The 17,463-nt window shown below is 41.9% G+C and overlaps 1 protein-coding gene across 9 annotated transcripts in view; it reads right to left on the reverse strand.

Annotated features, from left to right (window-relative positions):
* Positions 1–6,802: 6,802 nt before the first annotated feature.
* DZIP1L (DAZ interacting zinc finger protein 1 like) overlaps positions 6,803–17,463 on the reverse strand; it is a 45,914-nt gene continuing 35,253 nt past the window's right edge. For all 9 annotated transcript variants that reach the window (XM_048506743.1, XM_048506740.1, XM_048506737.1 and 6 more), the window contains 5 exons: positions 17,156–17,348; positions 15,449–15,671; positions 15,040–15,239; positions 12,530–12,669; positions 6,803–8,995 (listed from right to left, as the gene is read on the reverse strand). In XM_048506743.1, coding sequence (XP_048362700.1) covers positions 8,822–8,995; positions 12,530–12,669; positions 15,040–15,239; positions 15,449–15,671; positions 17,156–17,348 — 930 coding nt within the window. In that variant the 3' untranslated portion in view covers positions 6,803–8,821. The remainder of the gene's footprint in view (positions 8,996–12,529; positions 12,670–15,039; positions 15,240–15,448; positions 15,672–17,155; positions 17,349–17,463) is intronic.

Here is a 17,463-nt window from a genome sequence, read left to right on the forward strand (position 1 = left end):
TAATAATGTCCATTTAAATACTAGAAAGCCATAGGTGATTATGAGAGGCCAATGGCTATCAGCAGCTTTTCAGCAGATTGTGAGGAAGAAGTGTGCGGAAGCTTGAATGGACAAAGCCATGCAGGGGATGACTAAAACTGAGACATTCTCTCTGCTCTGATGTTAAATACCAGCAAATATTTGACTGTTGTTTGCATTCATTCCTGCATTGTGGCTGATATCCAGAAAAACTGACACTTACTGAGTTGTATTCTAAGTCAAAACATATCTTGTTCATCAGCAAGCAGCAGAGATAGTCAGTGATAATATCTGCCATTTTGCTCTAATCAACCATAGTGTAGCACAATCTATTTAACATCTGTTATGTATTGTTTTCTGGCTTAGAAATTAGTGTTCAGAGGTGTCACGCTTATTTGTTTTGATCTGAAGGGATGGATCTTGCAACCCTTAGTGATGCTTAATTAATGCAATACCACATTCCATGAGAAAACTACACACAAAAGAGGGGATTGTGGATGTGAAGGTAGCAGCCCCAAGAGCTTGGAGACTTATGATATTTCTGTAAGATTCTGCCATCCATTCTCTAGATATGTAGAAAACTGACCCATTATATCAAGTATTTTAAATTATTTTATACACCTATGTATTGGTGAAACCAAAGTCACATTTGTTTCATCTTGCATAGCACTTACTATACTATAACTGCTAGCCTAACTGAATACCCTGATTCCACTTCAATACCAGAGGAGCTAGATTATTATGAGGTTAATCCTCAAAAAATTGGTAAACTAATCCAGTGGTTTGAGAAAAGCGGTAGACTGAGTCCTGATGCAATAATACCAGAAATACTTAAATCCTCACCCGAGTGGTGGGCTACAACTCTGGCTTCCTTATTTACCCATGTAAATAACACGGGCCGCATCCCAAAGATGTGGCTGGCATCTATAGTTGTCCCAATCTACAAAAAGGGTGATATTACAAATCCTTCAAAACTATAGATCCTATAAGCCTAATATCTGTAATTGGCCAAACTATATGCAAACTACTCCTTAGGAGGTGGAAGATTGGGTCAAGCAAGCAGAAGTAATAGGACCGGAGCAAATTGGATTCACTAAAAATAAATCAACACTGGATCATGTAACAGTTTTAGCACACTTAGCTAACAAAAAATTATAACTCATAATAACCGTAAACTGTTTGCCTTCCTGGTTAAAAGGGGCATTTGACTCCTTATCCTAGAGCCCTACTGTGGAGAAAATTGGCGTTACACATGGACCCCAGACTACTGTTTCTTATAAAACAGCTACACACTTGCACTAGCAGAATAAGAGCCGCAACAAAGGACGCTCACAAGAAAATATCATCACAACCAGAGGTCAAACAAGGCTGTACATTGGCCCCACTTTTGTTCAATATATTCCTTAGTGATCCTAGTGCCAGCCCTCCAGAAGGCCAATGGGCATGTTCCCAAACTAAGCACTAAACCGTGCCAGCGTTACTGTATGCTGGCGACACCGTTCTTCTTTTCCACACTAAAGTTGGTCTCCTCGTCTCTTAAATTGCTGTGCTGAATATTGTAAGAGGAGCGAACTGGTAATTAACTATGAAAAAAAACCAAAATAATGGTCTTAGAAGCTAGAAGACCCTAGTCATACATGGACCATCAATAACAATAGACCCATAGAACAAGTTAACCAGTTCAAAATACTTGGGCATAACTCTTACCTAGCAATATGGTGGGCGGTACGCCAGGAAATTAGCACTGCAGCTGCAGCTAACAACAGTGCCTAGCAATTCAGCATTTCTTTTCTCTGGGCCCACCAGTATATACCATCCGCGTGAAGGTGTTTACCATTGCTAAATCAAACTCTCAGCTCCTATGGAGCACCTATTTGGATCGGAGCTATAAACAAAATATAAACACAGCTAAGTCGTTCTTCCACAAAATTGTGGGCTTACCAAATTATTGCTTCATATGCAGCCCTATGTTTTAGAACTTCGGGCAAATATCATATGCCGATGGCCTGGCTGAGAACTTGTCGAATGCAGCTGCATTATCCCATATCTGCAGGATCACTCCAGTTTGTTACACCTCATGCTTTCGACTATGCAAATTCTAGGTGGCTGAAACTAGTTGAGGAAAAAATCAACACTCTTATTTTTCATTAGAGTCGTTAGTCCACTCTTTCCCCTATCAAGAAATATAGCTGCTTGAAAACTAAGCTATTAGAACAAAGTATGGGGATATGATAGCAGCTGCGAAGGCGATGTTCCCCTGACCCTGCTTATTCCAATTGAACAAGGACACATGGCCAATTATTTACAGTGGATCACCAACCCTAAATTAGAAGAGCTTTAACACTGGCCAGATTCAATCTAATGCCTTCTATGCTGCTCTATGGCGAATATCCAACAAATTGATAAACAGAGAGGAGGCTATGTCCATCAATATGGTCGAATTGGAACCTTTCGATCATACCCTCTTTCATTGTGTAGGTTTGCAAAATCCAAGAATGTCACAATCTGCACTTATCCATTTCGCAGCGTAACAATCTAACTGATGCTCTTAAGATACCTATGCTTTTGGTGCTTATGGATCACAGTGTGTGAGAGTAACCAAAATTTCTGCTAACAATAGGCGATAAGTCTGAATGAATACAAGCAATGTCTATAATATTATGACCATATAGCCAGCAGTAATTTTACTAGCTTCTGGCAGTATCCGATGGCGTTTAAAGTGAGTTAACTTAGCTGAAGGAATGTCCTATAGTTACAGAAGGACCATGTATATATTTTAGTATTTAGTATTTTAGTACCAGTGTCTATAATTGTGAGCAATAATGGGCAAATTTTGTATGCTGATTTTGTATGTTTATTTTATGCCAATAAAGGCTTGTGACAGATATACTATAACTGTATTGTACAGTTCAATGAACAAGCACCAAACATGTAGATTTGCAGAAGGAAACTAAACAAGAAACACAAGACGATGGCAGATTTTGAGTTCAGGAGTGGATCCAACTAGCTTTTCTGATGATGAAAAAGGCAATCCCCTTTTATCACCTAAAAAGCTATGCGAGGGATCATAGGACTTGCATGGTCAAAAGGCACATAGAATGAAGGCTTTAGTAAGGATTGGAATTAGGTGAGATGGCATAAAAAAGGGCTAGATCCAACCTTTCAGAGAGTTTCAAGAAACACACGAGGTTGCCTCACTATTAGGGTTTTCTCCTGCTGATATGGTTGGTGCTCCTGATGATGTGACCTGGGCATTTTACATGATTGTACCTAGGCACCCTCTCTCAGATGGAAGAGCCTGCTCCTTGGCTTACTGTGGGGCTGCAGGTGATGAAAAGGCAGGGAGACAGCTAGAACAATGGCGGAGAAAGACTTGGGAAAACTGACAAGGCACAGGCTAAAGCTCATGTAAAAGCCTTCTCCGTGGTGCAAAGAAGCAACACTTTATGATCATCATTGCATCAGCACAGTGTAGACCTACAGAACTCTTATGGGTTGTCAGGTTCCTATTGGGTTCTGGCTAATGGGAGGAGATGAACTGCTCTGCAGCCTGCTGTGGTCACTTTACTAAGGACTTTGTGGATTAAATCTCTTGCATCCATTCTGACTTGGACTCTACATCAGCAACAGCAAGATTAGATGGACCCAGGGTGCCAGTTTCTCCAGTTGTGTGGGGTACCTTTCAGCCTGAGCAATCTGAAGATGTGGACAGGATTCTGGGAAGTTTGAGACCTGCTACCTGTCTGCCACCTCTTGTCCCTTTGGCTCCTGGCTGCTTAAAATCTGCCAATATGGAGGGTGGAAGTCTGGGTTCAGGAGACTGTAAATGCCTCCCTGAGGGATGTGGTGCTTGATCTTGCCTTGAAATGGGCAGTGGTGTATCCACTCCTAAAAAAAACCTACTCTGGACCTAGGGGAGTTGACCAACTATTAGTCCCAAATTGCTATTCTTAAGCAGGGTAATTGAACATATGGTGGCTGGCCAACTTCAAAGATTTTTAAATGAAGAAGATTGTTTAGATCTGTTCCAGTCTGGTTTCAGACCTTGCCATGGAACAGTCATGACACCTTGGTTGCCGAAGTGATTGACATGTGCTGGGAGGTGGACAGAGGAATGTGAACCTTTCAATACTCCTCTGCCTTTTGGGTTTGGTATATGGAGTTCCCCAAAGTTCCATCTTGTTTCCCATGCTTTTCAACATCTATTCTATGCCATGGGGAAAGGTCATCTTGAGACTTGGGCTGAGCTGAGCTACCATCAATATGTAAATGACACTTATCTCTATCTAATGGCACCCAAAGTTACCTGACAAGACACCTGGCATTATGATCAAAATATCGGTCAACAGACAGCATTTGGTTCGGTATGACTGGTATGTGTAATTATAATATCACATGGCATAGGGCATATAAGTACTAAATTGGGAAGAATGTGAAAGAGTAAAGACTGAATAGATATAAAAAAGTTATTTCACACATATGGACACATATGTTTGTGAGGATTTTCATTTATTTATTTCTTGTGCAGCATCTCCTTTTTGTCCTGAATTCCACTGCACACTATGTATTTAACTAATATATTTCTTCTCTTGTTAGTCACTGATCATACTGAACTAGCTAACCAGAGGAAATTGTCATTTACTTTTTAGGGTTCTTTCCTTAATTAAAAAAAGTTATGCCATCACAGTGGCATAACTAGATTTTCAGCTACACATCAGAGTAACAGAAAATAGCACCACCATGTGGGTAATTTGAAACATTGCTTTGTCTTTAATCCTTATAGCAGTGGTGGCGAACCTATGGCATGGGTGCCATAGGTGGCACTCAGAGCCCTCTCTGTGGGCATGGGCAAAAAGAGTGCCCCCCCCCCACATCTAGGCTGGCCTGGGCCGCTGGGCTCGATTATTAGCATTAAACCTAAGACCTAGTTTTGGGAAAGCAGTGTAGGTAACCCTGTTAAGCACTGTTAAACCCCACTGATTTTCATGCGAAGAACTAAAGCACGACCCTTTACCTGGGAGTAAGCTTGGTTGCTGGCAATGGGGCTTGCTTCCGAACAAACCCTCCTAGGGTCGTGATTCACCCGTTGGAAGAGTTGCACGGTTGCTTCAAAGCAAAGCCACCAACTACCACCAAGCTTACTCCCGAGTAACGTACATCTCAGAGCCAACCATTTAAAAAAAACCTAAAACCTAAGTATTCAGGATAAATTGCCGTGTTGGCGCTTTGCGATAAATGTGGGTTTTGGGTTGCAAATTGGGCACTCGGTCTCAACAAGGTTTGCCATCACTACCTTATAGTATGTGATGGGGTCATAAGACTTACCTTGTAAATATGTATGGTAAGACAGCAAATCCCAGTAGAATTTGTATACCCCTTTAACTGCTTTTATATCTTAACTTTTAAAATACATCTATAACATGCTACTTTAGAAATGAACAGCCATTTGACAGATACGAATTTTAATACTTTGAATATACCTGTAACACATGACATGATTATTCTTTAGCTATTTAAGGTTATAAAATCGTGATTTTGGTTCATTTTAATACATCTGGAGATGAACATATTTTGAACACTGAATTCATGAAGAAAACTATAAACACAATGCATTTTTTGGGGAAAAAACACACACCAAAAGTCGCCAAAACGCACATATAAGGTTGCACTGATTTCCACCAATTCCCCCCATCTACAGATCCTCACTAGGTTGCTAGCGAGGGCCCAATCGCTTTTTCTATGGCTGAGTGGGGTGGGTTGGTGCACAAAGATCAGAACACTAGTACTGGTTTCTGGTGAGTACTGTAATGAAAAGCCCTGCATAACCATTAATACTTCTAAACAAGCAGCTTCTGGGTATTGCTTGAGCTGTATTACTACAGTTTTCAAAAGCAGTCTGCTGATTCAGCTTTAGATTCACAGTTAATCTTCATTAGCTCTGGTTCTTTATTATATATGGAAATGCTATCCTTTCTGATGTGCTGGACCAGGGGTTCCCAACTTTTTTGAGCCTTTCTATTCTGACATAGGGCGGTGGGCACAGCAGGAGGTGAAGCCAACCACAAAATGGCTGCCGCAGGAGGCAGAGCCAGCCACAGAACCTAAGGGAGGGAGGTCATGCATAACTTTGTTGAATTAGGTACCCATTTTAAAATATTTTCTTGCATACACACAGCTTTCCTTCAGTCATGCCATGAAGATCCTTGTGGTGTGGGTGGCAGGAGCAGCTTTTAAAAAATCTGCACAATGAGATCTCCAGCAGTCAGCGAGAAGCCCTGCTGCACAAAGCTCCACTAGCTCCACCCACTTTCTAAAAGAAGAAAAGGGGCAGCTGGCACTAAAGTGCTCTCAGGCACCCAGGGACCCCTGACCTAGACAGTCATTATTCAGGGAATCAGAAGATTCTGCAGAAGAGAGAGAGAAAAATGGCTGTTTCCAGTAACCTGCCAAGAATTTCACTTGGCCCCTTATTTGTTAGTCAGTTTTGTTAGTGACATTTCATAAACTTCCTGAATACAGCACAACTTTATGAAAGCAAAAAACTAATCTTAAAACTAAATGATGACAATGAAGGAGCTGGACTAAATATTACATGTCCAGACTTCTTGCTCCAGTCCTCAACTACTAGTACTGAAGAAACTCACTGATGAGTGATGGCTTTGATTGACACAGAGTTCACATTTACAGCTGTGATGTAGGAAACCTACCACAAGGATACCAGTCTAGGCTTGCATTGAGACTGAGATCAGATAGCAGGAGAATCTGAGGCAAAAAAATAGGCACATTTACAAGACTGAGTGACTTTACTGTTCACTTACTCATTTTATTTACTGTCTGACAGATATTAGGATTGATAAACAGATTATATATAGTCTCTATTAAAAACAATAATAAAAAATAATTCTCTGCAGCTGCATGGAGTTACAAAAATAAATTACACCTTTATATGAACACAATACAAAGTGTACATACAAACAGAACAACCCTCCCAACAATTCTCATTATCAGCACTGCTAAAACTTTTAACTTGTAAAGTGTTTAAAATCAGTTTTCTTGTGATTTTTTTTTCATCTTCCTAGTTTCCTCCACCAAAATCAAATATCATACACATATGTGCTCTTACATCTGCAAATAATTTTAATGTCAGAAGAAAGTTATAGAAGCATTTTTGGGAGAGAACACTCCAGCTTTTCCAAAATCTGGACTCATGTGAATCCTGTGAATCATTTAGGACTAAACTTTTAGAACAGTCTTTTCCTTAAAGAAAGACAAGAAAACTCACAACTGACTTAATGTAATTCATAGGGAAGGAACAAAACCCCAAATTTTAAAGAACTTTTGAGTGGGGAATTGGTGGAAATTTTAGACAAATAGAATTACTAAGCCTTGTTCTATGTGACTTTGAATCAAAAAGGACTTCTCTATAACTGGTACTCACTTGAAGAATAAATATTACAGATTGTTTCTTGAGTTATGGTGCCATCAAGTGGCCAGCTCTGGTCACCACTTTTAAAGTGTTCAGCACTCCTCAAAATACACAATGTGAATATTTTTTGAATAGTAGTCTGTGATGTACTCTGAGGTGATCCTTGTAACCACTAAAATGATTCTCACGATGAAAATTAATGGAACGGCAAATGGTGTATGTATTATGTGCTGCAAACTTACCTCCATATGTTGGAAGTGACTTGGCGGCACTTAACACATACACCATTTGTCATTCCATCAATTGAATTAATGACCTCCAAAACGCCCTGCTAAATTAATGACCTCTAAAATGTCCTGTTATTTATAGCCTTCCTCAGGTCTTGGAAGCTGAGTTAATGTTGGGTCTTGATTTTCCCTACTGCCTTTACTTTCTCATAGCATTATTCTTTTTTTTCCCCAGTGAATACAACATTGCTCTACAAACCACAAGAGGTAAAGGCAAAACATTGAAAGGCACTGAAAATATGTAGTAGGACTGTACTGGCTCTGAATCAACTAGGCCTCATTCTTCTTGCTATAGTAGTAAAACAATGCTTGGACTTTACCACTTCAGGGTGCACACAGCGGCTTATAAAACTGAACACTTTGGAACATGGATGTCAGGGAAAGGGATTCTAGCATACAGGTTCATTTCTAGTGCTGTCCTCAGCAGAGTTGGCTTCAATGGGCTTAGAAGGGTGCAACTATGCAGAGGACTGCACTGTTAATTAAGCCAGCACCTCCACTTGCAGGTCCAGATTTGCCCTTTAATGTACTGCGCTGGAGGGCTACTGGTGGCCAGGAGTAAGCTAAGCTGTGCCCTAGCAGTGCTAGCCCAGCAGGGACCACAGCTTGAACTCTGCTAACAGCAATGATGACAGCTGTTGCCTTGCTCACTGCATTCTCCTGAAATGTTAAAGTTGCTTCATCCTCTCATAGAGAATTCTGTGGCTCTGGTGAGAAATGTCAACTCTCCTTCTTTGGCCTCTACTGAAGAATGATAGTACAAACTTCTACTGGAAAGTTTATGTAAGATGAGATGTATCCACCAGAGGTATCACAGGGGAAGAAGCCTATGTGGGAAACCTCTCCCAGACAAAAGTGTAGTTCAGCCTTGTTCTTCTGAGGCTCATCATATCAGTGATTGCAAAGGAAGAAAACAACTCGCAGCTCAGTGGAAACACCTTTGTCAGCACTATGACTCTGAGCATGTATGTCCGCTGTTCATAAGATCCATCTGAAAGTCTTGCATTTCTTTTGTTGGTTTGTGAACTTTATTGTTCTTTTCTCCTGCTTGTTGCAGATCCATCGCACAGCCCAACTACAGAGTCAACTATCACCAGGCATCAGACTTTGTGCTGCGAGAATCCCAGAAACTGGCAGTCTGAGATCCAGCTGAGCCTCCACTACTTCTTACAGCTTGCTGCTTCTTCGGCATGATGTTGTTGTCCAGATGCTGGGTGATCTCCTCAAAGGAGGAAATGTCCAAGTCACTGTCCTCTTCGGCAAACTACAGCAGGAGAGAACAGAGAAGAGATAAGTGCAAACACTATGGCAGTTTCCGCACATTCAGGCTTGCGGGCTAGCATCGGCATGATTGATGCCGATGCAAGCCCTGGGGCTGTTTGCACGAACGGCTGTGCAGCCCCCCGAACAGCTGCCTATCTTTTCCCTGTCTTTCGTCGCTCTGAGGAGGGAAGAGGACACGCCTGAAGCAACAGAGGCAAGGAGGCATGTCCCCTTCCTTCCTCAGAGCGATGAAAGGCAGGGAAAAGGTAGGCAGCTGTTCGGGAGCACCGCAGGAATACCCCAGCTGCCACCTGCTGCTGTTTGCTCGGCAATGGGTGGCAACTGGCATATTCCAAAAAACTCGCCCCCCGAGCGAGTTTAGGAAGGGGTGTCTTCACGCCACTTCAGGGGAGCCAGGACAGCACTGCTGCGATGCAGTAGCGCCCCCTGTGCGAACAGTGCCCCAGGGACCGGTTTTTCCCCGTCCTGGAGCGCTGTTGTTTCCCCGTGCGGAAACCGCCTATGACAGCAGAAAGACACAATATGTAAACATAGCAGTGGATAAATGCCCTGCCCATCCTCTAAGAACCTTTCTAACAATGAAGACACTTCCCAGGGAGGACTTTATCAAGATTCAATCCTAGCTGTGCATTTGATATATGCCCAGTCTAGAGAAAACAAACTCCCTTAATTAATTGCAGCCACCACATGAACAAATTAACACCTGTATTTACTTGAAAGAAAAATGACCCTCAGTGCAAGATGAAGCCCTTAAAAGTAGTACATATGTATAATTTAGTGGACATAACTTTAAGTTGTATGCAAACATAAGATAACCTTCCCCATTTTGATGGCATACCTTTGAAAAAATCTATTGCATTTGAGTAAATATTGTATTCAATATTAATACAGAACAGGCTGGTTCAAGCTCACTCTAAAGATCTGTTACTGGATATATGACTGAGTGAGCACATGTATGAAAAGGCTATCAGCTCCCCACTTCTTTTTATTCAGGGTTATAGCGGAGAGCACTCCAGAGCTGCAGGATATGGCTAAGTTTATCCAGGAATTTTCTCTAGTACAAGTATCACGTTTTACTCTTTTATTGCCAACACGCAAATATACAAACCCACTGACACCCGTACACCAAGATTTAGGACAAATTACAGACACACTAAAAGTATGCAGAATATAGGAAAATAAATTGAAACACAGTTATGTCACTACCTATCACTTATATAAGGACCTCTCTGCCTGAGAGATAAATGAAGATTACTTCCCAGCTGGGGCATCTGGGTTAGTCAGCCTTATGCTTCTGACTGCTTCTCTCTTGATCAGGTGTTCTCTATCTTACTTTACTACACTCCGGCTCCTGTACACCCCATGACAGTGAGGCTGAAACCTCTGACTTCCCTCATCATCCATGATGTGTACTAACCTATTCATAACAGTCTTTTACACAGGGAATTACACCCAAAATAATGATGACAGCTTCCAAGACAAAACTTTCTCTGCCCCAGTTTCTCTTCTCCCACTATAAGCACCATAATACATTCGGTATCTTAAAATTTGGGTCTATTTTACTCCAGCTTCTCCCTTCACATGGGTGCCTATTTCCGTGAAGGAATCGAGTTAAGACCAGGAATACATATTCCAATTTCTATTGCACGAGCCCGGCTTTTTTTGGTTTTACAACACAGATGCAGCCATGCGTCTGTTGCTTGAACATCCCCAGTGTGCTGCATTCTGATTGTCTCTTCCCCTGCCCCCAAAGGCAACACTTCGGATTGGTGGATCCACAGCAACTGCGGGAAAACCAAGCAGGACATCCCCACTTTTCTGTAGCTTTGGAAAGGAGTTGGTGCAGTGGGCAACACAGCAAGCATGTTGTGCTTTACAAAATAAAAACTTTTGACTAATACTGGGCAGAGAACTATGTCTCATCCACATTTAAAGGTGTGCAAGGAACTACAACATGAGACACTCACCCATCCCCGATATACCAAATGACATTTGACTGGTCTTTGGAGCTGTCACATCTGGATGTGTCCACAATAGCCTCTATAGAAAGCTGTGCAGAAAAGATTCCTATTCTATGGCTATCATCCACTATAATGCTGATTATTAAGATGCTGTCCCCCCCTTCTGTTTTACTAAAGTGTTTTTTCAAGAACTCATGTATTAATACAAGTATAGGTAATCTCCTGGGGGAAAAATGGGAGCTGTGGCAGAACACATTTCAAAGGGAATTTCCTTGTGAGCTGTGCCCTGTGAGTTTACTATCTTTTGCATTTCAAGGTTTTATGCAAATATGTTTCTTTCTAAGTACTTTATAAATAACTATTATGGAATGCTACAGGAGGTTAAATGGTTACAGCAGACCAAGGACATAGCTAAGGGTGGGGGTTCCTTTGTTTAAAACCCCCCATTACATTTCCGAAGTTCCGCCCCCCCCCCCCGTTTGTGACTTTTTTTGTATTTTTAAAGTGTTTTTTGTTTTTGGCCTGTAGGGGACGCAGCTTTTAGGCTAGCAGCACCAGAATTTCAGGGATTTTTTGGGAGGCTCTCCTGATGATACTACCCAGGTTTGGTGAGGTTTGGTCCAGGGGGACCAAAGTCATGGACTCCCAAAGGGGGTGCCCCCATTCCCCTTTGTTTCCAATGGGAGCTAATAGGAGATGGTGGCTACACCTTTGAGGGTCCATAACTTTGCACCTCCAGAACCAAACTTCACCAAACCTGGGTGGTATCATCAGGAGAGTCTTCTAAAGATACCCTGAAATTCTGGTGCTTCTAGCTTAACAAATGCACCCCTGACAGCAGGCACCCCTCAAATTTCCCCAGATTCTCTTTTAAATCCACCCTCTTCGGCATGGATTTAAAGGGAGAATCTGAGGTCCCCAGTTTAAACGTTGAAAGTGATGCTGCTTCAGGGTGGGGGAGAATCCACCCCAAAACAGCATCACTTTTAATGTTGTTTTAACTGGGGACCCCAGATTCTTCCATTAAGGTGGATTTAAAAGGAGAATCTGAGCTCCCTACTTTAAACACCATTGAAAGTGATGCTGTTTGGGGGTGGATTCCAGCATCACAACAGGCACCGAAGGTGGCAGGGCGCAAAACTCAGATTTGCACCAGGTTCCATTTTCCCTAGCTACACCTCTGCACGGAGGGGGTGGGCAGAAGGGACTGCAGGCTGGAAGCCCAGCCGGGGGATGGGGGGCAGGGGAGTCTGCTGTCCCTGGCCTCAGAGAGCTGCTTTTATTAGCACTGAGGCCAGGGCAGGGCTTAGGGAGTCGAATCCACCCCATAAAAATCTATAACTACATAACTGCGGCAGACTGGCTCTTAACTTTCTCTTTGAAGGAGCCCCTCTTTGAAATAATTACTGCAGTGAGGTTGTTATCACCAAAACAGTTCTTGATATACAATATATGAGCAGAAGCTCCATCAGCGTTTTGAGGGATTAACTGTAGAAAGCAAGAATGCCACATACAATCAAACTTTTCAAGATAATGTGTACTATAGGTAGTACCTGAAGTTTTTTAATGGAGTGGCTGGGTTTAGGATCTTCTTTGGTCTGAATGGAAAAGAGTTTCACTCCACCAGTAGGTTTTCTTCCTTGAGCAGTCAGAGTTCGCTCGAGATTTTTAGCCATTGATTGCACCAATGTCTCTGTATGAAGTACAGAATAATTCAGAGTTAGAATCTAAAGAAGCAGCCTCGATTATCTAACACATGGCTTCCGTAAGGATCTACAGTAAAAAGCACTTAGAAGGACAGAACTAAGAAATAGACTGCTTGTGTTTGCCCAAAGAGATGTTTCATTGGAATCTGTGGCCAACAGCACATACCCTGTTTCCCCGAAAATAAGTCCTACCACTAGCATGATTTTTTTAGGATTTTTGGAGGATGCTTGAAATTTAAGCCCTACTCCAAAAATAAACCCTAGTTACAGATTCCTTGGTGCAGCTGATCTGGTCATGTGGGGGGTGCAAAATCATGGGAAAAACAAGACATCCCCTGAAAATAAGCTCTAATGCATCTTTTGGAGCAAAAATTAATATAAGACCCTGCCTTATTTTCGGGGAAACACGGTAATAGATTCATCCTTCCTACTCTTCAAATCACTTGACCAGATTTAAATATGTGGAGGCTATTCATGTGCAATGTTAGCATACTGGGGGTACATCTTCTCATGTCTCAGGTTTTTGGCATTCTAACACTGTCTGTACCCCATTGCTTCAGAATACATGGTAAGCGCCTTTTAAATTAGATGTCAGCTAAAGGAATTGGCAGCTTAGGTGAGTCTTTTCCATGCAGCCTTGTCACATGTCAATTCAGCCTACACGTTACACATAGCCCATCTCCCCTACTTCAGGAGTTGTCTACCTACTGCAAATGAGTAACTAGCAGCTGCACCAAGGGGGAGTGGCTGCATCAGAAGTAGTTTCAGAAGAGCAGCTGAGGCTGTGTCACAATTGAAGAAGGGGCTATTTGATTATTTCCATCAAATCCAGATTCCACAATAAAATATTATCAGGGTAGCTTAATATATCCAACACAATAATATAGAATAAATCTTTGTTTGGGCATGTGCTAAACCAATGAAAAACAGCCAACTGGTGGACAAAACTATACAAATCTAAAAACTTGAAGCCATAAACCAGCACCCAACTTAAACACTCAGAGGCACCAGAAATAAAAACATTTCAAGGGAGGGGAGGGGGGGGACATAAGACAATTCAAATAATTGGGGAAGTAAAAAGGTTACCTTGTTACTTGACTGGGCAGTTTGTGAAAATTCCTGTCCCTAGTGTTCACTCAGCAGATTTCTATGTGTGGGACAGACAGCAGTACCTCACAAGAAAGATTATGGGGAGGATCATGCAGTAGGCAATGATTTCTTGAATACCCTGATCTCAGACTATGTGAGGCTTTAGAAGTGATAAACAGCACTGTGAACAGCCAGCCAGTGAAGATGGTTAAGAACTGGTGAGATGTGACCTTCACATGTAATTTAGGAAAGACATTGTCTTCTGCCGGAAGAGCTATAACCACACAGAAGGGATTCATTCCCTTTTCTACTAGATTATAGGTTTGTTTGCATTGTAAGCTGTATGGCCCCAATGTGACTGAGCTTAGTTACACTAGCACTAATTAAGACTAGAAGTTAGACATCTTTCATCACCTCACTGAGTCCATTCTTCTCCTTGGCTTACTGAGGAGTGGTGGGCAATTAAGTGGGCTACCAGACCACTCCAGGGTAATATGGAGAAAAACAATCACAGTCTAGAGAATATTTTTTATGTCTGTTCTGTGGTAGTAATGGTGTATACCTCTATTGCCAGTGTGCAAAGTAAAGCTGTACCCTATGGTGAGGGGGCTTCTGAAGATTTTTTCCAACAGTAAATCTCCTTGGACAAAAGGGGTTTCTGTTAGCAGAATGGAACTTCCTCCTTTCACCTCACAACCAGAGATGATTTATGAAACAGGATCTCCAGGAACGGCATAAGCAAAAAACCAGAGCTCTGAAGTAGGAGGGGGAAATGAGACAATTTATCCCACTCCTTCTGCCAGCAAAAAAATTTCAGCATGAACTTACACTTGGTCCTGGATGATGACAACTGTTCTTTTTGCAAAGCATTTTGCAGATTTAATTGTTCATATCTATGACAGGTCAGTGTCAGAATTTCACCCAGACACCATCTCACCATTGCTTAAGTTCACACACAAGAAAAACATCTGATCTGGGAAATGGCAAGCCACATCAGCATTTAATTTGTGCTGCAAGCTTCACCTTGCAAACATTCCAACGAAGTAAACACTCAGCTCCATGAGTAAACACTCAGCTCCACATCTTGTTTTTACTCTTTAGCCCAGAGAACCTTTGTTCTACCAGATTATACCAAAACATGTCTAGGCAACTACAGCAGAAGGGCAGCCTTGACCTTGTGATAAGGTCACAGAATCAATACCAAAACTTGTAAAGGGGGCCATGGGGAGTTGCCCCGACTTTGCTTAAAAGAAACTATTATGAGCCACCTGAAGGTGTAGCTGCAGTGAAGAGAACCCCTCCTGTGCTGCTTTTCCCATGAGAGCGCTCTATGTCAGATGAATCCCAGTCACTCTCTTCATTCTGTTTCACTTTGGGAAGTTCTGGCTTTGTCTTGAGAACTCCAAGCTTTGGAGAGGTAAAACTTGATTCTTCCTCTGATTCTTCTTCAGAGCTGAAAGGTGAAGTACTGGAGAAAGAAATGTGCCAGATGAAAAATTAGAGAAACAAATCTTGCCAACTGTGCTGCTGAGTGGAACTGGTGGGGGTGGGCTTTTCTACCACACCACAATGGCAACTTGACAGATCCCAGAGGGCCAAGTGCTTTCCACATCAAATCCAACCAGCAAGGTCTAAGGGGAAGAGCTCTTTTTAGGCAGAGGATAACATGGAACTCACCTAGGATGGTGGACAGCAGAGGGTTGAGGGGAGAGGGAATTGCTCTTGGCTTGCTTTGGAGAAGATAGCCTGGGGGTCTCCAGTGAGCTAGTCAAGGAGCTGACTTTGCTCCGAGGAGCTGGTTTAGGCACTTCAAAAGTATAAGGCTGTGATTCAGTTTGCAACTCTTTGGATTTAGAAGAAGTAACTTGAAGTGGGGAATGTGGGCTACTTTGGGTTTTAACTGAAAAGAAAAGAGTAAATTAGAAACCTTGGTGAAAGAGTCTTTTGTCCTCATAACACTGAACAGCCAACTGCATTTTGATAAGCAACACTTACATAGCCCTTGAGCTACAATAATATCCAATTGTAGTTAATGTAAGAGACAGAACCAGAGATCATCAACAGAAGTATATGTCAGAATGGTGTAGTGGTTAGAGTGTCAGTCTAGATCTGTGTTTCAACCCCTACTCTGACATGGAAGCTTCCTGGATGACCTTTGGTCAGTCTCTCTCAGCCTAACTCAAAGGGTTGTTGCCAGGATAAAATGGAGGAGAATTATGGAAGCCAAACTGGATCCACATTGGGGAGAAAGGCATGGTGCAAATGAAATATTTTTTTTAAAACACACACGATACAAATGAACATTCTGCAAGGTGCAGGGTTTACCAATTGCACCCTTTTTGCTAAGGCATTCAAAGAGGGCCAAGCTACATGTTACATTTGAGATATATTATTGGCTCTCCTGACATCAGCTTTATCCTTAAGAAGCTGCTACAGTGGAAGTGTTTAATCTGGATCAAAGCCATGGTTTGATTTTCTCTCCTCATTCTATTCCTCTGATACATACAACCCCCGCCCTCAAGCTGCTATTATCCCCAATATCGAAAAAAGACAGGTGACCATATCATGTCTGCTCCCACCCGCCCCAACACACACTGGGGCTAACAGTACTAATTGGAACCAAGCCTGGGGTTGTGGCCCCAATCCAAATAGCATCTGTCATAGTTATAGTACAAGAGATCCAATGACAGATCCCACAAAATAAAATATTATTTAATCCTATGTAAGTGGACTGGAAGTACTTTCCCCATTAGTAAATTGATGCGCTTTAATGCTTCTGGGCCCTAACCTGGATGGCCCCAGGGCAGTCCCAAACTGTCAGACCTTGGAAGATAAATGAGCAGCCCTGCACTTGGAGGGGAGACCATCAAGAAAGTTCAACGTTGCTATGCACAAGCAAGCAATGGGAAACCATCACTGGGCATCTCTTGCCTTGAAAAACCTGTGCGTAGCTGGGAGTGACTTGATGGCAAAAAAAATAAAAGTTTCTGTATTAGGTAGCTGAAGAAGTGTGCTTTCACACAAAAGCTTATACCGAGAAGAAAAGTTTTTTCTGCTGCTTCAGACCTGAATTCATATTGGTGACTGGTTTTATTAAATAATTGTATTGTTGTTTGTTTGGAATATTGAAAACTACCTATAGTCATGGACAGGTAAATTTAAAAACTTTTTAAAAAAAAGGATGGACCATCAATGTTTACCAGTCAGGTAAGCATTTACACCTGTAGACTCCAATGTACAGATTAATCTACCAATCAAAACCATTTTGTTCTTTAAAATAGCGTAACCCACTTTGAAATCACAGAGGAGTGAGTGGTGTACAAAAAATAAAATGTGTTTGGAATCAGAGTTCTGGAATTAACAATTATATCAAGAAACTTTTACCTGATATTCCAGAGAATGGCCCTGACATAACATTTTCATCTTGCTGACTCCAGTGAAGTTTTTCTTTCACTGTTTGCTCAAGTTTGTCTCTCAGTTTGAGAAGGTGTGGAAATTTTTTGGCCTTCTGCTGCTGTTGGGTTTTTATCACACCTTTCAAGTTTTTATAGCTGTGAGATGAGATACCTCTCGTACCCTGTAAGAAAACCAATCATGATCAACATAAATCCTGTGGCATAATTCTCTTTTTAGTCAGGAACATAATCTAATGGAAACTTTAAGTACCGTCCACTTAATTCCCACTCATTTCA

Source organism: Sphaerodactylus townsendi, linkage group LG08 (assembly GCF_021028975.2).
Source record: "Sphaerodactylus townsendi isolate TG3544 linkage group LG08, MPM_Stown_v2.3, whole genome shotgun sequence".
Classification (NCBI taxonomy): domain Eukaryota; kingdom Metazoa; phylum Chordata; class Lepidosauria; order Squamata; family Sphaerodactylidae; genus Sphaerodactylus; species Sphaerodactylus townsendi.